This window comes from Mus caroli, unplaced genomic scaffold (genome assembly GCF_978045245.1).
Source record: "Mus caroli unplaced genomic scaffold, Mus_caroli_1 scaffold_14, whole genome shotgun sequence".
NCBI classification, from domain to species: Eukaryota; Metazoa; Chordata; class Mammalia; order Rodentia; family Muridae; genus Mus; species Mus caroli.
In genome coordinates this window covers 43,172,988-43,197,031 of record NW_028227269.1, presented here as the reverse complement: position 1 = coordinate 43,197,031, position 24,044 = coordinate 43,172,988, and the positions used below count along the sequence as shown (strand labels likewise).

The 24,044-nt window shown below is 40.4% G+C and overlaps 1 protein-coding gene and 1 pseudogene across 4 annotated transcripts in view; one reads left to right on the top strand and one right to left on the bottom strand.

The window, feature by feature from the left end:
* Positions 1-24,044, top strand: part of Stxbp6 (syntaxin binding protein 6) — a 226,511-nt gene that overhangs the window by 145,808 nt on the left and 56,659 nt on the right. Inside the window, exon 1 of one of the 4 annotated variants that reach the window (XM_085830340.1) lies at positions 4,543-4,805. The exons of the other annotated variants lie outside the window; for them this stretch is intronic. Within the exon in view, the coding sequence (XP_085686466.1) occupies position 4,805 (1 nt within the window). The 5' untranslated portion in view covers positions 4,543-4,804. Of the gene's footprint in view, positions 1-4,542; positions 4,806-24,044 lie in introns of those variants that run through there. 4 annotated transcript variants of the gene reach the window in all.
* On the bottom strand, positions 3,640-4,643 carry LOC147001223 (homeobox protein NANOG pseudogene; annotated as a pseudogene).

Here is a 24,044-nt window from a genome sequence, read left to right as displayed (position 1 = left end):
CCACCTCCTGAGAGACTTCCTTTCCTTTCCTGCTTCAAGCCCACTTTTGAATTTGGCTCCCTTTAATGATTGCCTTAGCTTGTTAAACCTCTACCTGAACAGAAATATAACTACCAGTTTTTGCTTTTGTGTGTGTGTATGTGTGTGTGTGTATGTGTGTGTGTTTGTGTGTGTGTATGTGTGTGTGTGTGTGTGTGTGTGTGAGAGAGAGAGAGAGAAAGAGAGAGAAAATGTGTGTTAGATAAGTGCTGTACCACTAAGCTCCATCCCTAGCTCTTGCTTGTTCTTTTCTAACCTGCAGACCCTGGAGAGTAAAGGACCATTTCCATTTTTGCTTGGATGATTAGTATTCAGATTGCACTACAGCATTATCAGGGAATGTTCTCATTTGAGGGAGCTTCATGTATTCTAAATTTAAATTTTTCAGTAATTACAAGTTTTGATGAAGCCTCCCTTTCCCTACCTAGGGGTTAAAATGCTTCTAAATCAGCTGTATCACACAAATAAAGTATATATAACAAAAATATTTACCCACTAAATTAGAATTTAAAAAAGGAAAAGAAAAGAGAAAAATTCTGACAGTATAAGACCAACCATTTGCTTGAAAAAGAATCTCTTTTGTGCTTCTGCACAAACTAAGCAAAGTACTAAAGCAAGTCTTAAGAAAAATACCTGGAGAAATGGCGTGACCATGAGCAGGATTAGCCAGGAGGGTCTTGTAGCAGAGCAGGAATGTGGAGTTGGTGTGTGAGTACCTCATGTTTTCAGAAGGTATCCAGGAAGATATCCCAGGCTGAAATTTAGTGTGAGCAATAACAGCACACAGGTTGGAAGAGCTTTGCTTGTGTATGGCTTGAATCCAGACATGGGAATGTGGACTAAAAAGATAGGATGGGTAAGTGGGAGCTATGATGTTTGGTTTTAATGTCAGTGTACTACTAAGTAGAGAGTGAAGCCTCACCTGAAGAAATGACTGGATTGTTCCCATGGATGTGGGAAGAACCACCCTAGTTGTGTGTGTTGTCTTCTGATAGCAATCCAATTAAACAGGGTGTTGCAGGAGATCATCTCCTCTTTTGCTCTTTAGCCTTCTCTCTTGCTGCTGAGTTGATTAACTGTGCTAGTCAAGGTGATGGTGGTGATGGTGATGATGGTGAAGATGGTGATGAAACCTTTGCAGATATTAAAACCAGACTTTCACTGTGGACTAGAAATCAATGGTTGCCCATTAATGTTTGGGCTGTTGAGGGACTCCCCCAATTGCTGAGGCACCCAGCCTCAAGTACTGAGTAGCTATTATGTTCTCAGCTCTCAGGTGTGATACTGGTATTGTTGCTATTTTAAAGCTGACCTAATAAATTAGTTAATATAATATCCATATCTGTATCTATCTACCAATCCCATTGGTTCCGTTTCTCCAGAGAACCCTCATTAATATAGGAATGAGCTGGGCATCTTGTACTCACTTATGATGATCCACTTTGCTTAAAGAATTTACCTTTATTCTCTAAAGATCCTTTCTCAATAGTTCAGATTTGATTGATGGGCACTTCTGACTAAGCAAGCATGGTCTACCTATGACAAAAGGGTTGTTGACAGCAGTGATATGGATGCACACCAAGGCTGTTTGTAGACAGGATCTAGAAAGGGCTGGCTTGGTGCCAAGAGGTCATCCTTTCAATGTTTGAGACCGACAGTGTCATCTCAATCTGGTATTCTCAATTACATTACTGGCCTCCTAAATGAAGGGTCCACACAGGAAACATTAATTTTATCCTTGTAATAATATGAGTGGTTCTTATAATCGCCATGTTAGTCATTTTGTCTAAGTCTGCTCAGAGTCAACAGTTTTGGTAGTGCTTGGGTTCTTTGATGGTGGTGGTGGTACGGGTTGTATGTGTAAGTGTGTGTGTGTGTGCACATGTCATACAGGGTAACATGTTATAAATGCCTTTGAATACTAAAGTGTGTGTTCCCAGGATCATACAGAATCATCAACTTCAGGTTCACAGTGGTTGAGAAAATATGTAATATTTAATATAAAATCCTCATGATACCTTTCTTTCATTGTATTAACTTGCTAAAATAGTTTTATATTACCAGGTACACAAAAAGTCTTTCATCTTTTTTTTTCTAGGTGAGTTCTTTACTCATGAGTGAGTATCTTCTGAAACCTCTGTGGACTTCATGTTTATGCTAGAGAATGTCTAGGAGGCATCTGCCAAGCAGATGGTCTAAAATTGAACAAGTGAGTCTTTGAGGAAATCATGGCAGCTTAGTTTCTCTGTGACCTTGTTGACTGTTGCTAGTTTCTGGAGGGTTTTCCCTCTTTACAGATCTTTCTGAGGGCCACCAAAGGCTGCTTTGTTAGGCTTTCTGATGGCCAGTGATATACTGAACTCTATTATGATGCACATCTGAAATCAAAGCTAAGTCCTAGACCTTTGGCCACAGTGCTTTCTCACTATTTGGAATGGAGGAAAATCTGTCTGAAGATAGAAGAAAAATTGGTTCAAATTTACACTTATATAAGAAATCTTATTAAGGAGGTTTGAAGACTTATGGTGCTGATAGGTTTTAATTTTAATGGAACAGGTAAAGGCACTAGTGTTGGGGAAAACTTTAGGGAGACACAGTAGCTTGGTTGCCTCCTCTGGCCCAGAGAACTGTTTTCTAATAAAGTTACTGCTTCTGACAAATGAGGGGTGTGTCTTTTTTTTTTCTTTTAAGATAAAGTTAGTGTTTTATTTTATGTAAAATAGTCAAACTGGCATTGGCTTATCATGGTATAGTCACATATAAGCATCTTTCTGTAGATATTAATTAACATAGAGGTACTCATGGTGAGTCTCCAAAGAAATGGAGGCAATGAACAAAATATACTTAACAGGTTACATCTCCTAATTGCCAAGGCAGAAGTTCTCCTCCAACCAAAGCTCTAGTTTTATTCTGGTCAAATGCAGTCTTACTATTTAAATGCTAGACTTGAACTTACTGTATATCTGTGCTAGCCTCAAACTTGTGATCCTTCTACCTCTTCCTCCAGAGTGGCCACCATATTTGAAGGAATCAGTACTTTTTACACCTTTAGATCACATCACAAATGTACTAGACCTGTAGCTAGTGCCGTCATGCCCATTTCTGTAGCAGGAAAAGTCATTCAGATCTCCTTGGTCAGATTCCAGTTAAACCTCACCCCTGAAATGCACACACCATGTACAGCAAGACCCAAGTTTCTAAGAAAAGACAAGCTGGGGTTGGTAAGGGTGTATGAGTATGTGAAGGAGGAGGGGGTAATTCATTTTCTCTAAAGCCCTTGGTTTAATATCCAGCATAACACTAAAGAAGACAATTACACAGCTAAGACAAATACAGCAATACAGGGTTACAAATAGAGCTCAGTTGAGTGGGTGCCCAGCATGTTCAAGGTCTACGGTCCTATCTGGCACCAAAATGCTGCTGCTGCTGCTGCTGCTGCTGCTGCTGCTGCTACTGCTACAATAACAGCTACTACTACTACTACTACTACTACTACTACTACTACTACACAACATGAAAATCTTTGAGAGAAGGGGGGAATCCAGCCACTGCCCTAACTTTAGGTTGAGTTATAACATCCTCACACCTCACCTGGCAAATTCACAGGAGGAATTCCAAAGCTTATGGGGTGCTAAAATGTGCATACTTGGCCTCCAAATTTGCCTCCAAATCACTGGCAGAGAAGTTCTGCTGGAACTGCATGTAAGCCTGTAGACTCTACCCCACAGTTATGGAAAGGAACAGTCCATGCCCAACTGCTTCAGATTTGAATACACCAGGCATGAGTGTTTGTTCCAGATCTGCTTGCTCCAAGTTAGTTGCTCCAGGGTAGATCGGTCCAAGTCTGATTGTATCTGGGTGAGCTGTTTCAAGTATGGCTGTCCTACACTGGAAGATTTCCAGGTGTGTTCAACTGGTAGCCCTGGGGATAGCTGGAAGGGAGGCTAGTATACCCTACAGATGCTAAGCCCTTCTCAGTCACATTGTTGCTAATCTTCAGCCATTGGTTTTTCTGCCATTGCTTGTATTTCATTCTCTGGTTTTGGAATCAGGTTTTAACCTGCTTCTAGCTGTGCTTTAGAGTGGCAGAGACAGTTCTTGCATCTGCCAGAGGCTGAGATACCTCTGCCCCTGAAACCTGTCCTTAAGTACACACAGCTTTGGCCTGAGAGAACACAGTCCACATATTCTGCTTCTTGGTGTGGACTTTGTTCTCTCCCATCTTCTCAGTGCTCTCTTCACACTCAGAACTAGGAAGCTTTAGTTCAGAACAGGTAGAAGAATCGGGGCTGTCCTGAGGATGTAGGTCCAAAAACAAAGGAAAAGGAGAGGCAGTCTCTATGAGGAGCATCTGAACAGCAGACACTTGTGAACAAAAAATAATTTTCCTGAGGACCATGAATTCAGGCATTGGTGAGGACCCACAGAATTCAGTGCTTCCTCAGAACAAGGTACACTGTGGAAAAATCCACAGTCATGTTAGTCATGTTAGTTAGAAGGTAGGAGAAAAATCAGTGACTTTTGTTTTGGTTTGGTTTTTTGTTTGTTTGTTTTTGTTTTTTAATTTTTGAAAACAAAAATGTTAAGACATTAAAACTCAGCATCTAAGGGGGAAATGTCATAGAAATAAAAAAAAAATTAAGATGTCCAGATGGAAAATTACCAAGAAGCCAAAATAAAGTGAGCTTCAGTCTTCCCAATAAAAGAGCAAGAGACCAACTCTGATGGTAGTGTCTTAATCCATGATCTGCAGCAATGCTATCTGAGTGAGTATGACTTCAATTAAATATAATCATCAAAGTTTTTGAGTTAGTGGCTATTTGCAAAATTTGATCCAACTTTAAACCATTTACTTGTTTGCTTTATGTGGTTGTAGTTTTATGGCCTGCTTCCAGGACATTGTATAGAGATTAAACGACAGTTTATAGGACTTGGTTGTCTGTTTCTATCATGTGGTCCTAGTGATCAAACTTGGGCTAGCTTTCTGGCAATCACCTTTACTCCTGAGTCATATTACCAGTCCAGTTCTGATCCTTTATTACCACAGGTCCTCAAATTCCAATCAGCAATCAGCGGTGGGCTTTCTCTGAAAAATAGCAGCAGCATGCAGACAGGCTCCACTGGGTAGGAGATGTTTGATCCTTTGCTTCTGTAGGTAGTAAATGTTCAGCCGGTTGCTGATTGTGACAGTTCTTTTGATCTTTAGACCCACTGATAACATCATCAGGCACATTCCTAGAAGACAACTTGACGGAGCAAGTTCCACAGCTCCTATTTATCTTCACCATAGACATTCCCCAAACAGTCACAAATACTTACATAGACAGGGTTTGTAAAAGGCCTCTCTCTGTCCTTCTCTTGGTACCTTGGAGTCATCCCTACATTTTGAGCAGCTTATCCTCTTAATCTGTACCATTCCTTCAGTGTTTAGGCACTACTGGTTCCATCTGCCAGATACACTACTTGTTCAAGTGGGCTTTCCTGCCCTGTGAAAATCATAAAGAATGCAAGAAGACATGAAATGCTGGCGTGGCTTATAGAGAAAAAAAAAAAAAAGCTTCCAAAGCCAATTAATTTTCTCTAATTTCTTTGAGACTGTCGCCAAAAATGAGATTGTAAACAATCACTGTAGATAACAAGATAACCATAGATGTATGGCATCATAATTAAAACAAAACAAAATAAAACAAAACTGGTGTACCCCAAAAGGAGTTGAGATCAGGCTGGTGCTGAGCATATACTTAGGCTACATTTGATACTTTGTTTATGTATTTTATATGGCTTATATTTTCCTCCATGTCTGAAAATGGGAGATAGGGACCTCAGCAAGGGTCAGTAGAGGACCAAAAGAGCAGTAGGTGACGTGTTATGGGTGAGAAGTATGATCCCCATATTGTAGACTATATAAGGAAGGTTTTAGCAGCAGTATTAAAAACAATACTGGGACAATTTAAATGACAACTCTCTGGGCTGGAAATGCAAATGGTGATAATTATATTCTATAAAGAGTTTCTTGTCAACAAAAATTTTAACTGCTGGCATAAGTTATAAATTATTTTGATGAGAATAAGAGGAGTTGATGGAACATTTATATAATGTGTCTTAAAAAAAGAAATGTAGCCAAGGGAAAGGCATGAATAGAGAATAAAGCTCTTGAGATATCTTCCTTGATAGACAGAAGTGCAAAGCATACACATAAAATATGTAAAGTGAGCTCTATGTAGATTGGTGTGATGAACTGAATAAAACTTTGCTTTGTACATTGGAAAGTGGAAAACATCACTTCTGAAAAAGAGCTACAGTTTTAGCATCTTATGGATCTAAGGACTTTTATATCATATTGGTCTCTAAGTTTTTAGCTTTAAATCTAGTATAGGTTATTTGATAATAGAGAGGTGCTAATTTCTGCTACAAAGTTCGTTGAAATAAAGTGAAATGTGTACCAAGCCAATATCATGCAAAACATTGGAGAATTCTGTAATAAACATCATGCTTTAATAAATTTGTTCTCAGTCAGACATAAACCACACATATCCATTATTTTATTTCTACTATTCAATTTTTAATTTGATACCCTGACCTTCCTGTAGAAGATTTGAAGTGACAGTCACTCACTAGAAGCTCATTTGCTAGTGAAGGCCCTGAAAGGTTAAAAAGCCTTTTGTATATATCTTAGAGCCCAGGAGAATCAAGGTCGGTGATTCCCATAAGTATTTACAAAAGCAATAAAATTTACAAAACCTGCTTCCCTTTCTGTCAGAGTAATGACTCCTTATAATGAGTGGTCTCTGCTTCAGCTTGCCTTTATCAAGGGTGGTAGTTTGGTTGAGAATTACTACTATTGGTTCATACATTTGAAAACTTGGTGCAAAGTTGTCAGAACTGTTTGGGAAGGATTTGGAGGTGTGGTCTTCTTAGGGAAGATGAGTCACTGGGGATAGGCTTTGAGGTTTCAAAAGCCCACACCATTCCCAATTAACCGACTGTGTGTGTGTGTGTGTGTGTGTGTCTATATGGCATGCTTGCTGCTCAGTTCTCAGCTACTGCTCCAGTGCCACGCCTGCCTGCCTGGCACCATACTCATGGTTGTGATAGTCATAGACTCACGTTAAACATGTAAGCTCTCATAAACTCTTTACTCTATAAGTTGCCTTGTTCATAGTGTTTCATTCCAGCAACAGAGCAGTAATGAAGATATCAGGAGTGTCACTCTTCCAGGTTGTATAGTGAAAGGAGGGGCCAAGCCAATGAAGGACTGCATGCACCATGGCCATCTGAGTTAGGACATGTGGATGTATTGATAATTGTACCTCACTTCCTTAAGACAGTTTATCCATCCTCCATGTGTGTTCTGATTTATGTGGGAATTTGATATAAAACTGAGCACACTGACAGTCATTCAATATCTAAATCTTCATCAAGATTGTATTTAGGAAAGACCCTAGGGATTTTTCTTGGGAAGAAATCATTTAATACATATGGCATTATTTCAGAAATGATTCCTGGGCTGTTACAAAATAATAATGATATGCATAATAATGTGTCCCACCTTGGAATTCATAGCAGAAGTCACAGACATGCAGAGATGTAGCTCTTTACCATGTGGAATGATCTGATTGTCAGTAGTGACTGTTTATTCTCTTTGCCATATCTACCTTCAATGAGCCCAAGGTTTAAAAATAACAAAAACAAAAAAACAAATGAACAAAAAAGAGAAGTGTGGCCATGAGATATGGAGGGTGGGGCATTTCTAACCACAGTGATCCGTACATATAACCCTGTGGCTATTTTTAATGGTGTGGGGATGATGTAACATTCTGCATATTAGAGCTATGACACTGAGTCTACACTCCCAATTACTTTGAAAGAGAGTAGTCTCAGCATGTTTATACTATGGTAGTGAGACAACACATGTACATAATAATACAAAGCAGGATTCATAAACAGTAGCCTTCTATCCACTAGGCCTCTGGCTATGGAAATGGTAGCTGTTTGGTAACTAACCTTGAGGATTGGTTTGTTTGTTTATTTGTTTATTTGTTCTAATTTTGTATTATCATAATTTGGATCTTGAGGTTTTTCTATCTGGGGGGTCAACAGTTATACAGAGTTGAACAGACTATTCACTGTTATCTCTGTTTCTACTTCTGTTATCTGGTCTAAATGGCTTTTGCTATTTCTTTCCAGGACTACAGGGGCACATGTTCTAAGGATTTCCTTGCCGAGACTTATGCACCACAACAGCTAATATAAAAGAAAAGTCAATCTAATTCCATGCTTGATTCATGTTTACCTAGCCACTAGGCTCAATGACTTTCCTCTTCTCTCTCTCTCTCTCTCTCTCTCTCTCTCTCTCTCTCTCTCTCTCTCTCTCTCTCTCTCTCTCTCTCTCTCTCTCTCCACCTCCCTCCCTCCCTCCCTCCCTCCCTCCCTCCCTCCCTCCCTCCACAAAAAGTTTCACCACCCTAGACCAAGAAGCCTGTCTTCTTTGAGGTGGTTTAGTCCTCAGTCCAAAAGCTTGAAAATATGGGAAATGATACTGTAAATTCAAGTCCAGAGTCAGGAAAAGAGGAAATGCGACATTCTACCTCAAGCAGTAAGACAAGAAAAATAGAAGGAAATTCGCTCTTCTCAAGCCTTTTCCTTGCAGTCCTCAATCTCAAAGGATTAGAAGATGCCCACCTACATTGAGGATGGTCTTCTTTACTGAGTCTATTGATTCATATGCTAATTTTACATATAAAGCAACCTCACAGACATACCCAGAAATAATATTTAATATAGTTTAGGCCCTAAACAGTTGACATGTAAAATTAACCATTATAATGTATGTTGGTGTAGGGAGCCACACAGTGAAACAGAAATGATGAAATCTGAGGGGGAGAACATTAGGTTTAATAGTGAGGTGGCACTTTTAACGTACATGGAGCTCCTCATTTAAAAGTGTTAGAAAGCCAGGAAGCAAATTGTAGACTACCATATCCTGTAGAAGAAGGTAGAGGGTTAAATGATTGGCCTTGAAAATGCAAAAGATACATATATTCACACATAATGTAATTACATATCATAATATAGTTAATATGATATAATTTTATGATCAATATAATGTTATATAATTAATATAATAATACAATAGCACATAATATATATTAAATACAAGATATTGAACTCAATTGTACAGCCTGTTTAATCAGTCCAGGAAATTCACCCTCATTCTTTTTTTTTTTTTTTTTTTTTTTTTTTTTTTTTTTTATTACATAATTTCCTCAATTACATTTCCAATACTATCCCAAAAGTCCCCCATAGCGCCCCCCACTTCCCTACCCACCCATTCCCATTCTTTTGGCCCTGGCATTCCCCTATATTGGGGCATATAAAGTTTGCAAGTCCAATGGGCCTCTCTTTCCATTGATGGCCGGCTAGGCCATCTTTCGATACATATGCAGCTAGAGACAAGAGCTCCAGGGTTCCGGTTAGTACATCATGTTGTTCCAACAATAGGGTTGCAGATCCCTTTAGCTCCTTGGGTACTTTCTCTAGCTTCTCCATTGGGAGCCCTGTGATACATCCAATAGCTGACTGTGAACATCCACTCCTGTGTTTGCTAGGCCCCGGCATCGTCTCACAAGAGACAGCTATATTTGGGTCCTTTCAGCAAAATCTTGCTAGTGTATGCAATGGTGTCAGCGTTTAGAAGCTGATTATGGGACGGATCCCTGGATACAGCAGTCTCTAAATGGTCCATCCTTTCATCACAGCTACGAACTTTGTCTCTGTAGCTCCTTCCCTGGGTGTTTTGTTCCCAATTCTAAGAAGGTGCACAGTGTCCACACTTTGGTCTTCATTCTTCTTGAGTTTCATGCGTTTAGCAAATTGTATCTTATATCTTGGGTATCCTAAGTTTTGGGCTAATATCCACTTATCAATGAATACATATTGTGTGAGTTCTTTTGTGATTGTGTTACTTCACTCAAGATGATGCCCTCCAGGTCCATCCATTTGGCTAGGAATTTCATAAATTCATTCTTTTTAATAGCTGAGTAGTACTCCATTGTGTAAATGTACCATAATTTCTGTATCCATTCCTCTGTTGAGGGACATCTGGGTTCTTTCCAGCTTCTGGCTATTATAAATAGGGCTGCTATGAACATAGTGGAGCATGTGTCCTTTTTACCGGTTGGGACATCTTCTGGATATATGCCCAGGAGAGGTATTGCTGGATCCTCCGGTAGTACTATGTCCAATTTTCTGAGGAACCGCCAGACTGATTTCCAGAGTGGTTGTACAAGCTTGCAATCCCACCAACAATGGAGGAGTGTTCCTCTTTCTCCACATCCTCGCCAGCATCTGCTGTCACCTGAATTTTTGATCTTAGCCATTCTGACTGGTGTGAGGTGGAATCTCAGGGTTGTTTTGATTTGCATTTCCCTGATGATTAAGGATGTTGAACATTTTTTCAGGTGCTTCTCTGCCATTCGGTATTCCTCAGGTGAGAATTCTTTGTTCAGTTCTGAGCCCCATTTTTTAATGGGGTTATTTGACTTTCTGGAGTCCACCTTCTTGAGTTCTTTATATATATTGGATATTAGTCCCTTATCTGATTTAGGATAGGTGAAGATCCTTTCCCAATCTGTTGGTGGTTTTTTTGTCTTATTGATGGTGTCTTTAGCCTTGCAGAAGCTTTGTAGTTTCATGAGGTCCCACTTGTCAATTCTCGATCTTACAGCACAAGCCATTACTGTTCTATTCAGGAATTTTTCCCCTGTGCCCATATCTTCAAGGCTTTTCCCCACTTTCTCCTCTATAAGTTTCAGTGTCTCTGGTTTTATGTGAAGTTCCTTGATCCACTTAGACTTGACCTTAGTACAAGGAGATAGGAATGGATCGATTCGCATTCTTCTACATGTTAACAACCAGTTGTGCCAGCACCATTTGTTGAAAATGCTGTCTTTCTTCCACTGGATGTTTTTAGCTCCCTTGTCGAAGATCAAGTGACCATAGGTGTGTGGGTTCATTTCTGGGTCTTCAATTCTATTCCATTGGTCTATTTGTCTGTCACTATACCAGTACCATGCAGTTTTTATCACAATTGCTCTGTAGTAGAGCTTTAGGTCCGGCATGGTGATTCCACCAGAGGTTCTTTTATCCTTGAGAAGAGTTTTTGCTATCCTAGGTTTTTTGTTATTCCAGATGAATTTGCAGATTGCTCTTTCTAATTCGTTGAAGAATTGATTTGGAATTTTGATGGGGATTGCATTGAATCTGTAGATTGCTTTTGGCAAGATAGCCATTTTTACAATGTTGATCCTGCCAATCCATGAGCATGGGAGATCTTTCCATCTTCTGAGATCTTCTATAATTTCTTTCTTCAGAGACTTGAAGTTTTTATTATACAGATCTTTCACTTCCTTAGTTAGAGTCACGCCAAGATATTTTATATTATTTGTGACTATTGAGAAGGGTGTTGTTTCCCTAATTTCTTTCTCAGCCTGTTTATTCTTTGTGTAGAGAAAGGCCATTGATTTGTTTGAGTTAATTTTATATCCAGCTACTTCACCGAAGCTGTTTATCAGGCTTAGGAGTTCTCTGGTGGAATTTTTAGGGTCACTTATATATACTATCATATCATCTGCAAAAAGTGATATTTTGACTTCCTCTTTTCCAATTTGTATCCCTTTGATCTCCTTTTGTTGTCGAATTGCTCTGGCTAGGACTTCAAGTACAATGTTGAATAGGTATGGAGAAAGTGGACAGCCTTGTCTAGTCCCTGATTTTAGAGGGATTGCTTCAAGCTTCTCACCATTTTCTTTGATGTTGGCTACTGGTTTGCTGTAGATTGCTTTTATCATGTTTAGGTATGGGCCTTGAATTCCTGATCTTTCCAAGACTTTTATCATGAATGGGTGTTGGATCTTGTCAAATGCTTTTTCCGCATCTAACGAGATGACCATGTGGTTTTTATCTTTGAGTTTGTTTATATACTGGATTACGTTGATGGATTTCCGTATATTGAACCATCCCTGCATCCCTGGGATGAAACCTACTTGGTCAGGATGGATGATTGTTTTGATGTGTTCTTGGATTCGGTTAGCAAGAACTTTATTGAGGATTTTTGCATCAATATTCATAAGGGATATTGGTCTGAAGTTTTCTATCTTTGTTGGGTCTTTTTGTGGTTTAGGTATCAGAGTAATTGTGGCTTCATAGAATGAGTTGGGTAGAGTACCTTCTGTTTCTATTTTGTGGAATAGTTTGTGAAGAACTGGGATTAGATCTTCTTTGAAGGTCTGATAGAACTCTGCACTAAACCCATCTGGTCCTGGGCTTTTTTTAGTTGGGAGACTATTAATGCCTGCTTCTATTTCTTTGGGGGATATAGGGCTGTTTAGATCATTAACCTGATCTTGATTCAACTTTGGTACCTGATATCTGTCTAGGAACTTGTCCATTTCATCCAGGTTCTCCAGTTTTGTTGAGTATAGCCTTTGGTAGAAGGATCTGATGGTGTTTTGGATGTCTTCAGGATCTGTTGTTATGTCTCCTTTTTCATTTCTGATTTTGTTAATTAGGATGCTTTCCCTGCGCCCTCTAGTGAGTCTGGCTAAGGGTTTATCTATCTTGTTGATTTTCTCAAAGAACCAGCTCCTTGATTGGTTGATTCTTTGAATAGTTTTTCTTGTTTCCACTTGGTTGATTTCACCCCTGAGTTTGATTATTTCCTGCCGTCTACTCCTCTTGGGTGAATTTGCTTCCTTTTGTTCTAGTGCTTTTAGGTGTGTTGTCAAGCTGCTAATGTGTGCTCTCTCTAGTTTCCTTTTGGAGGCACTCAGAGCTATGAGTTTTCCTCTTAAAAATGCTTTCATTGCGTCCCATAAGTTTGGGTATGTTGTGGCTTCATTTTCATTGAACTCTAAAAAGTCCTTAATTTCTTTCTTTATTCCTTCCTTGACCAAGGTATCATTGAGAAGAGTGTTGTTCAGTTTCCACGTGAAGGTTGGCTTTCTATTATTTATTTTGTTATTGAAGATCAGCCTTAGTCCATGGTGATCTGATAGGATGCATGGGACAATTTCAATATTTTTATATCTGTTGAGGCCTGTTTTGTGACCAATTATGTGGTCAATTTTGGAGAAGGTACCATGAGGTGCTGAGAAGAAGGTATATCCTTTTGTTTTAGGATAGAATGTTCTGTAGATATCTGCCAGATCCATTTGATTCATAATTTCTCTTAGTTTCACTGTGTCCCTGTTTAGTTTCTGTTTCCATGATCTGTCCATTGGTGAAAGTGGTGTGTTGAAGTCTCCCACTATTATTGTATGAGGTGCAATGTGTGCTTTGAGATTTACTAAAGTTTCTTTAATGAATGTGGCTGCCTTTGTATTTGGAGCATAGATATTCAGGATTGATAGTTCCTCTTGGAGGATTTTACCTTTGATGAGTATGAAGTGTCCCTCCCTGTCTTTTTTAATGACTTTGGGTTGGAAGTCAATCTTATCAGATATTAGAATGGCTACTCCAGCTTGTTTCTTCATGCCATTTGCTTGGAGAATTGTTTTCCAGCCTTTCATTCTGAGGTAGTGTCTATCCTTTTCTCTGAGATGAGTTTCCTGTAAGCAGCAAAATGTTGGGTCTTGTTTGTGTAGCCAGTTTGTTAGTCTATGTCTTTTTATGGGGGAGTTGAGTCCATTGATATTAAGAGATATTAAGGAAAAGAAATTGGTGTTTCCTGTTATTTTTGATGTTAAAGTTGGCATTTTGTTCTTGTGGCTGTCTTCTTTTAGGTTTGTTGAGGGATTACCTTCTTGTTGATTCTAGGGCGTGGTTCCTGTCCTTGTATTGGTTTTTTTCTGTTATTATCCTTTGAAGGGCTGGATTCGTGGAGAGATAATGTGTGAATTTGGTTTTGTCGTGGAATACTTTGGTTTCTCCATCTATGTTAATTGAGAGTTTGGCTGGGTATAGTAGCCTGGGCTGGAATTTGTGTTCTTTTAGTGTCTGTATAACATCTGTCCAGGATCTTCTGGCTTTCATAGTCTCTGGTGAAAAATCTGGTGTAATTCTGATAGGCTTGCCTTTATATGTTACTTGGCCTTTTTCTCTTACTGCTTTTAGTATTCTATCTTTATTTAGAGCATTTGTTGCTCTGATTATTATGTGTCGGGAGGTATTTCTTTTCTGATCCAGTCTATTTGGAGTTCTGTAGGCTTCTTGTATGTTCATGGGCATCTCTTTCTTTAGATTTGGGAAGTTTTCTTCTATAATTTTGTTGAAGATGTTTGCTGGTCCTTTGAGTTGAAAATCTTCATTCTCATCCACTCCTATTATCCGTAGGTTTGGTCTTCTCATTATGTCCTGTATTTCTTGGATGTTTTGAGTTAGGATCTTTTTGCATTTTCCATTTTCCTTGATTGTTGTGCCGATGTTCTCTATGGAATCTTCTGCACCTGAGATTCTCTCTTCCATCTCTTGTATTCTGTTGCTGATGCTTGCATCTATGGTTCCAGATTTCTTTCCTAGGGTTTCTATCTCCAGTGTTGCCTCATTTTGGGTTTTCTTTATTGTGTCTACTTCCCTTTTTAGGTCTAGTATGGTTTTGTTCATTTCCATCATCTGTTTGGATGTGTTTTCCTGTTTTTCTGTAAGGACTTCTACCTGTTTGATTATGTTATCATGTTTTTCTTTAAGGATTTGTAACTCTTTAGCAGTGTTCTCCTGCAATTCTTTAAGGGATTTTTGTGCTTTCTCTTTATTGTCTTCTTCCTTTTTAGCAGTGTTCTCCTGCATTTCTTTAAGTGTGTTATTAACGTCCTTCTTGAAGTCCTCTATCATCATCAGGAGATATGCTTTTAAATCCGTGTCTAGCTTTTCCGGTGTGTTGGGGTGCCCTGGACTGGGTGAAGTGGGGGTGCTGGGTTCTGATGATGGTGACTGGTCTTGGTTTCTGTTAGTAAGATTATTACGTTTACCTTTCGCCATCTGGTAATCTCTGGGGTTAGTTGTTATCGTTGTCACTATTTAAAGAATGGAGCAGAAGCTGTGTTCCACTCACCAGCAGTCCCAAAATCCTGCGGCGGGGGTCGTGGGTAGCTGGCGGGTGTCAGGCAACCCTGCGCTCCCGCTACCCTGGCGCTGATCCGGCCGGGTGAGGCCTGTGGCCCTACTCAGGCTGGTTTCTGCTTCCCTAACTAATGCAGTCTCAGGTCCCGCGCAATTGGATTGGAGCAGAAGCTGTGCTCCCCTCACCAGAAGTCTTAAGATCCTGTGGCGGGTGTTGTGGGCAGTTGGCGAGTGTCAGCAGACCCTGCGCCCCAGCTGCTCAGGTGCTTTTCTGACAGGAAGAGGCTTGTGGCCCTGTGTGGGCCGGATTTCTCTCTCCCCAACCAGAGCAGTCTCAGGTCCAGCGTGATTGGACTGGAGCAGAAGCTGTGTTCCACTCACCAGCAGTCCCAAAATCCTGCGGCGGGGGTCGTGGGTAGCTGGCGGGTGTCAGGCAACCCTGCGCTCCCGCTACCCTGGCGCTGATCCGGCCGGGTGAGGCCTGTGGCCCTACTCAGGCCAGTTTCTGCTTCCCTAACTAATGCAGTCTCAGGTCCCGCGCAATTGGATTGGAGCAGAAGCTGTGTTCCACTCACCAGCAGTCCCAAAATCCTGCGGCGGGGGTCGTGGGTAGCTGGCGGGTGTCAGGCAACCCTGCGCTCCCGCTACCCCGGCGCTGATCCAGCCGGATGAGGCCTGTGGTCCTACTCAGGCCGGTTTCTGCTTCCCTAACTAATGCAGTCTCAGGTCCCGCGCAATTGGATTGGAGCAGAAGCTGTGCTCCCCTCACCAGAAGTCTTAAGATCCTGTGGCGGGTGTTGTGGGCAGTTGGCGAGTGTCAGCAGACCCTGCGCCCCAGCTGCTCAGGTGCTTTTCTGACCGGAAGAGGCTTGTGGCCCTGTGTGGGCCGGATTTCTCTCTCCCCAACCAGAGCAGTCTCAGGTCCCGCGTGATTGGACTGGAGCAGAAGCTGTGTTCCACTCACCAGCAGTCCCAAAATCCTGCGGCGGGGGTCGTGGGTAGCTGGCGGGTGTCAGGCAACCCTGCGCTCCCGCTACCCTGGCTCTGATCCGGCCGGGTGAGGCCTGTGGCCCTACTCAGGCTGGTTTCTGCTTCCCTAACTAATGCAGTCTCAGGTCCCGCGCAATTGGATTGGAGCAGAAGCTGTGTTCCACTCACCAGAAGTCTTAAGATCCTGTGGCGGGTGTTGTGGGCAGTTGGCGAGTGTCAGCAGACCCTGCGCCCCAGCTGCTCAGGTGCTTTTCTGACCGGAAGAGGCTTGTGGCCCTGTGTGGGCCGGATTTCTCTCTCCCCAACCAGAGCAGTCTCAGGTCCCGCGTGATTGGACTGGAGCAGAAGCTGTGTTCCACTCACCAGCAGTCCCAAAATCCTGCGGCGGGGGTCGTGGGTAGCTGGCGGGTGTCAGGCAACCCTGCGCTCCCGCTACCCTGGCGCTGATCCAGCCGGGTGAGGCCTGTGGCCCTACTCAGGCTGGTTTCTGCTTCCCTAACTAATGCAGTCTCAGGTCCCGCGCAATTCTCACCCTCATTCTTTTGAATGTTCTTTATAACTTCTATTTAGTAGAGTAGAAAGGAAGTGTACATCTGATCATGTATACCCTGAGCCCCTGGCATTGAGATGTTGCCTTGAGATACACAGTCCTGACTCATAATTGTGGTCTCCAGGCTAAAATTCCAGTATTCTAGAACATCTTAATAGGCAGTGTATAGTTTCTTTCACCACACCTACTCTTACATTTTTTTTTACATACAGTATAGTTTAATAATATACTCCCCCCTTCTCAGCTCCTCCTTCCTTGATCCTTCCTACCTCTCTATCCACCCAACATGATGTTCTTTCTCTGTCTGTCTCTCCTCCATCTTAAAGGAAGGAACAACACAACAACAAAATTAAGTTTGTTCTCTTGCATATCAGAAGAAGTCTGAGGAGGGAGAAATAGAAGCTACAACTAAGAGAAAACATAACTTTAGTTTAAAATGAATAATTGAAGTAGAGACAAGCATTGTAGGGGCTCTAATCCAAGGCCTCCTCATGCAGTCTGGCCAAGCTCTCCATTGAAGCCCTGGCTTCCACATCTTTCATGATGTGTCTCCAAATGCATTGCTTGTTTTTGTTTTTAAATTGTCTTGTTTTCTCTCTATTGAGTTTTGAGAGTTGATACAGTTTAAATCTAAAATGTCACTCCCATGCCTATGTTCCAAATTCTGAGTCTCTCTCTCTCTCTCTTTCTCTCTCTCTCTCTCTCTCTCTCTCTCTCTCTCTCTCTCTCTCTCTCTCTCCCTCTCTCTCTCTCTCTCCCTCTCTCTCTCCCTCCCTCCCTCCCTCCCTCCCTTTCTTCCTTCCATATTTTCTTTCTTTTTTAAAATTATTATTATTCTTTAATCTTTTTACAGTCCAATAGTCATCTCCCTCCCAGTTCACCCTCTGACTATTCCTCATCCTATTCCTGCTCTCCCATCTCCAAGAGGATGTCCTCACCCCCACCCTGCCAGACTTCCCCATTCCAAGGGCAGCCATATGAGGCTCCTGTCTGTAAGCCCACCATAGCATCAGTAATATTGTCAGGCCTTGGATCCTTCCCTTGACCTGAATCCCAATTTGGGCCAGTCACTGAACCTCCTTTCCATCACTCTCTTCTCCATTTTTGTCCCTGAAGTTCTTTTAGATAGGAACAATTCTGAGTCAGTGTTTTTGACTCTGGGATGGCAACCCCATCCCTCCACTTAATTTCTACTAGAGATGAGTTCTACATGTTCCCTCTCCCCACTGTTGGACCTTTCCCAATATCCATCTGAGTCCCTTTCTATTTGGGGAGGTTCTGGAAACTGGATTTAGGACAGAGCTAGGTCTCTGGAGATGTGTCCTTGGAAATCCCTAGCTGATTGCTGTCTCACTCTACCTCCTGCTTGCTGTGATATGAACATTACACAGATTACTGGCCCTGAGCCATTATGCCCATGTACATGAACAACATAGAACACTCAGAAACCACAAGCCAAAATAAATCTTTACCTTTCCATGTTCTCTGTATGTTCCTTCAGATAAAGTATGAAAAATATCATCTTCTATTTGAGAGACTCTTTTAAAAAGCAAGCTTGATAATTTTTTGTTGTATTTTTTGTAAAATCCTACATTTGTTCTTTCATGAACTTTACACTGTAGCTGCCATTTTGTGCAGGCCAGTATCCCAACTATTTTGTCCTGTGTATGCCCTTATAAATTTATGTTCATTGATGTTGACAGTGCTTGAGACTTCCATCATTCAGACTTATTTTGTGGTTTTGTTACATCCAGTTGTTTTAGTTTTGATTGTCTAGAATGTTTCACTGCTGTGGATGCTCAGAGCCATCCATTAGACAGAGCACAGGGTCCCCAATGAAGGAGCTAGAAAAAGTACCCAAGGAGTTTGAAGGGTTTGGAGCCCCATAGGAGGAACAACAATATAAACTAACCAGTATCCCCCAGAGCTCCCTGGGACTAAACCACCAATCAAAGAAAACATATGGTGGGACTCATGGCTCCAGCTGCATATGTAGCAGAGGATGGGCTAGTCGGTCATCAATGGGAGGAGAGGTCCTTGGTCCTGTGAAGGTTCTAAGCCCCAGTATAGGGAACTGCCAAGACCAGGAAATGGGAGTGGGTGGGTTGGTGAGCAGGGGGAGTTGGGAGGGGATGGGATTTTCTGAGGGGAAACTAGGAAACGAGATAACATTTGAAATGTCAAAAAAGAAAATGTCTAATAAAAATAAAAAATAAAGAAAAAGAAAGAATGTTTCTCTGCTCACCATGTTGCTTTATGTTTATGTCAAAACCCACTTGTTTTGTATGTGCAGAGATCTTTGCCCTGGGGTCTCTGTTTTCTTCCCTGGGTTATATGTAATGCACTGACTGGGTTTAGTTTTATATAAAGTTTTGTAATTGTATCACATTGATTCTCCAGCTCTCACACAATGTCTGTTCTTCAAGCCTTGCATTTCTGGATGAATTTCATACTCAATTCCTACCAAAATGCCTAGTGACATTTTTAATGAGTTCTCAATAAATCTTCAAGTCAATTGGGGACAATTGACCTATTAATCATACTGAGTTTTCTAGCCTGTTGCCACTGTGACTCTTTATATTAATTTGGAGATTGTTGCATCTTAACATTGCTGATTCATTCAGCTACTTGAACATGAGGTATTTTTATATTTGTTTAATTATTTAAAGTTTTTAGTATTCAGTGTACAAGTCTTTTATTTATTTGACTAAATATATCACTAAAATTTTTATTCTTTTTTAACACTTGAAAATTGAAAAATTTGGTTGACTTATTAATGTTTTAGTATATTAATTTTTTCTTAGAGAAACTAAGCCAATGGTTTTACATCCAGATAATCTGACTGCTGTGCTCTAACTGACAGTTCTGTTAGATTATGATGATGCAAAATTATATTCATAATTCCATTCTGCTTTTCACATTTAAGTAGTCAAAGATTTACGTTTGATATTTGAAACTTTTTTATTAAAATATAATTTGTGTTAGATAAATTTGCTCAACCATTATTTAATTTTATTAATGTGGTGAAATTTTTGTTTGCATCAGAACATTTTGCTTGATTTTACATTCCACTGTAAAACAGTAAAGAATAAAAGTATCAGGTTATGAATGACATCATTCAGTTTTTTGGACTACCAGTGAAGCATGCCTTCATTTAAAATATATAATTAGAAGTGTATCCAGTAAATGGTGGTGAAGAAGAGAGCAGCTATCTGTGTCTTTGCTTGACTGGTAGTTATAATTATATTTGACAGCTTGTGTTTGCTAAGTAACACAAAATCCTAGTGATATAAAATGTTTACTAATATCCCATTAGGAAATTATATTAATTCTAAATCTTCAAGTTTTAGCCACCTTCTCTTCTTCCTTTCCCCTCCTTCCTTTCCTAACTTCCTCACTCTGATAGTATTGTCACATAAGAAGATCCATTCTCCTGTGACATCTTTTCATGGTTCCTTTATACTTGATATGTTTTGTGAAATACTATCCTCAGTGGAGATGCATGGTTGAAGTAGTAAAATGGGGAAACTAAGTCCCAGGCCTGCATCATACAGTAGTGAACATCTGTTTTTTGTTTTTGTTTTTTTTCCTTTTTTGTGAAACTGATAGGGAATAAGATACTTCCACCTCTGTCTGCTGTGAAATGTATTTTTTTCAGCTTTATTCAGCTAAACATACTTTTCTCAGCTCATCAAGGTATTATGGATACTGAATTTTTATCAAATACTGTATTTTCCTGAGGACAGTGACTGTCTGATCTCTATTTTCTAATATGTAATGTTGATGCTGAAGGAAAGCATAACACTAAAGCACACTGTCTCATCTCCAGCTTCTTACAGGGAAATTTGATCCTTGAGTTGGGTAGCTGCTGCTTTCATGCTCCTGTGCCTTGCTCCACTGGAAGTCTCTTCTAAGAATAGATCGAAAACAATGTTTACATCATCTTTTTCAGAGCTGAGGAAGCAAGAATGAAACAGGCTCTTTGCCTGTTGTTAATTAAGCCTCTCTGTTTCCTTGTTGTATATTATAGTCCTTAATGTCAACTGAGTTGAATCTCCTTCAGACTCCATCGAAGTTGTTTGTCTGAGCATTTACTTCCCTGGCTTGGCTGTTTGATTCATAGTTCGTTGCATGAAGCAGGGATCTCATATACTTCTCAGATAAAATGCAAAGTTGCAACAGCTAATACTTAATTTTGTATTTTTTATGTTCCATCTCACCTTCACCCCAAGCACATGTAAATTGATTTGTTCTCTGAGTCTATAATGAATTGTGAAGGAAGTTATATGTCACACACAGTGGGAATAGGCCAAATCCCAAGGGTAAGATCATGGCGTTTGGGATGTGAGAACAAAAGAATTACTTTCTAAAGAAGCTTCTAGAATAAGGTTGTAATAAAAATTAATATACATGATGTTAATGCTCAAACTCCTCTCCTTCTATTCTATGTCTATTCCATTCTATTTCTCATGATATTTCTATAATTTCTTGATGATTACTCTTTCATCTTTCTCAAAGTCCTGGGATATTCCTCTTTTCCAGTAAGATGTTCAAATTTCTTAACACCAGCTTGATTTTTAAACCCTAGGAGTTCAATCTGAAAGAAGATTTTTGTTTGTTCCTGGTTTATGGTAGGCATAAAGCTGTTCTTCCTTATCTAGGGGAGCCATTCAACTAATCACTGATTTCTTGTTCATGCATACACCAATTTGTACTGTGTATCACTTTTTGTTTTTGGAGACATCAGATCTTAGTCATTGGTCTGATGCTGTAAAGAGATACCATGGCTAAGGTAACTCTTAGAAAATAAAGCATTTAATTGGGGCTTATCTACAGACTCTGAGGTTTATTCTATTTTCTTTCTTCCTTTTTTTCTTTTTTGATTTTTTATTAGGTATTTATTGCATTTACATTTCCAATGCTATCCCAAAAGTACCCCACATGCTCCCCCACCCACTCCCCCAAACACCCACTCCCACTTCTTGGCCCTGACGTTCCCCTGTACTGAGGCATATAAAGTTTGCAAGACCAAGGGGCCTCTCTGTCCAATGATGGCCAGCTAGGCCATCTTCTGAGACATATGCAGCTAGAGACACGAGCTCCAGGGAGACTGGTTAATTCATATTGTTGTTACACCTATAGGGTTGCAGATCTCTTTAGCTCCTTGGTTACTTTCTCTAGCTCCAACATTGGGGGCCCTGTGATCCATCCAATAGCTGACTGTGAGCATTCACTTCTGTGTTTGTTAGGCCCCGGCATAGTCTCACAAGAGACAGTTATATCTGGGTCCTTTCAGCAAACTCTTGCTAATGTATGCAATGGTGTCAGCCTTTGGAAGCTGATTATGGGATGGATCCCCAGATATGGCAGTCTCTAGATGGTTCATCCTTTCATCTCAGCTCCAAACATTGTAACTCCTTCCATGGGCGTTTTGTTCCCAATTCTAAGAATGGGCAAAGTATCCACACTTTGGTCTTCGTTCTTCTTGTGGTTCATGTGTTTAGCAAATTGTATCTTATATCTTGGGCATTATAAGTTTCTGGGCTAATATCCACTTATCAGTGAATACATATTGTATGAGTTCTTTTGTGATTGGGTTACCTTACTCAGGATGATGCCCTCCAGGTCCATCCATTTGCCTAGGAATTTCATAAATTCGTTTTTTTTTTTTTAATAGCTGAGTAGTACTCCATTGTGTAAATGTACCACATTTTCTGTATCCATTCCTCTGTTGAGGGGCATCTGGGTTCTTTCCAGCTTCTGGCTATTATAAATAAGGCTACTATGAACATAGTGGAACATGTGTCCTTCTTACTGGTTGGAACATCTTCTGGATATATGCCCAGGAGAGGTATTGTGGGATCCTCTGGTAGTACTATGTCCAATTTTTGAGGACCACCAGACTGATTTCCAGAGTGGTTGTACAAGCTTGCAATCCCACCAACAATGGAGGAGTGTTCGTCTTTCTCCACATCCTCACCAGCATCTGCTGTCACCTGAATTTTTGATCTTAGACATTCTGACTGGTGTGAGGTGGAATCTCAGGGTTGTTTTGATTTGCATTTCCCTGATGATTAAGGATGTTGAACATTTTTTCAGGTGCTTCTCAGCCATTTGGTATTCCTCAGGTGAGAATTCTTTGTTTAGCTCTGAGCCCCATTTTTTAATGGGGTTATTTGATTTTCTGGAGTCCACCTTCTTGAGTTCTTTTTATATGTTGGATATTAGTCCCCTATCTGATTTATGATAGGTACAGATCCTTTCCCAATCTGTTGGTGGCCTTTTTGTCTTATTGATGGTGTCTTTTGCCTTACAGAAGCTTTGCAATTTTATGAGGTCACATTTGTCGATTCTCCATCTTACAGCACAAGCCATTGCTGTTCTAGTCAGGAATTTTTCCCCTGTACCCATATCTTCAAGGCTTTTCCCTACTTTCTCCTCTATAAGTTTCAGTGTCTCTGGTTTTATGTGGAGTTCCTTAATCCACTTCGATTTGACCTTAGTACAAGGAGATAGGAATGGATCAATTTGCATTCTTCTACATGATAACCACCATGATAACTACAGGATAATTGTGCCAGCACCATTGGTTGAAAATGCTGTCTTTTTTCCACTGGACGGTTTTTGCTCCCTTGTCAAAGATCAAGTGACCATAGGTGTGTGGGTTCATTTCTGGGTCTTCAATTCTATTCCATTGGTCAACTTGTCTGTTGCTATACCAGTACCATGCAGTTTTTATCACAATTGCTCTACAGTACAGCTTTAGGTCAGGTATGGTGATTCCACTGGTGGTTTTTTAATCCTTGAGCAGAGTTTTTACTATCCTAGGTTTTTTGTTATTCCAGATGAATTTGCAGATTGCCCTTTCTAATTTGTGAATGTAAGAACATGCTAAATAAGTGACTAGATTTTCAAAGTATTGCCTAGATATCTGGTAGTCCTGTGACATTGGAGCTGTACATTCTAACAGGAATACTTCTTCCCCTTCAGTAATTTTAAAACATTAAAACAAGGTGGTGCCTCCAAAGTTCTGGAAAGTAGGTGCTTGCTCTCTCAATGCTCTGGACTGCCTTAGAGAAGGTTTGATGCAAGATGTCTTATTATAATTGTTTATAAGAGAAAACAGTTTTTATATAAGTTGTTCCCGTTTTCATATTCTTTTGGAGAAACTTTCTGTATTTCTCACCACTGCCAACAGTAAGTCTACCACTACCACCATGTCATCCACCTTGTTCCCAAGCCCATTTTTCTCTTCTAGCTTGAAGATAAGAATGTGACGCAAGCACTGCACCAGGACGTAGTATTACCAAATAAGGGATCTTTTGTGTAGAAAGCTTGTTTCTCTATGATTATCCCCGATGGAGTTAATCGTTTCCAAAACCATGTATCCTGAGATTCTACCTTCTTC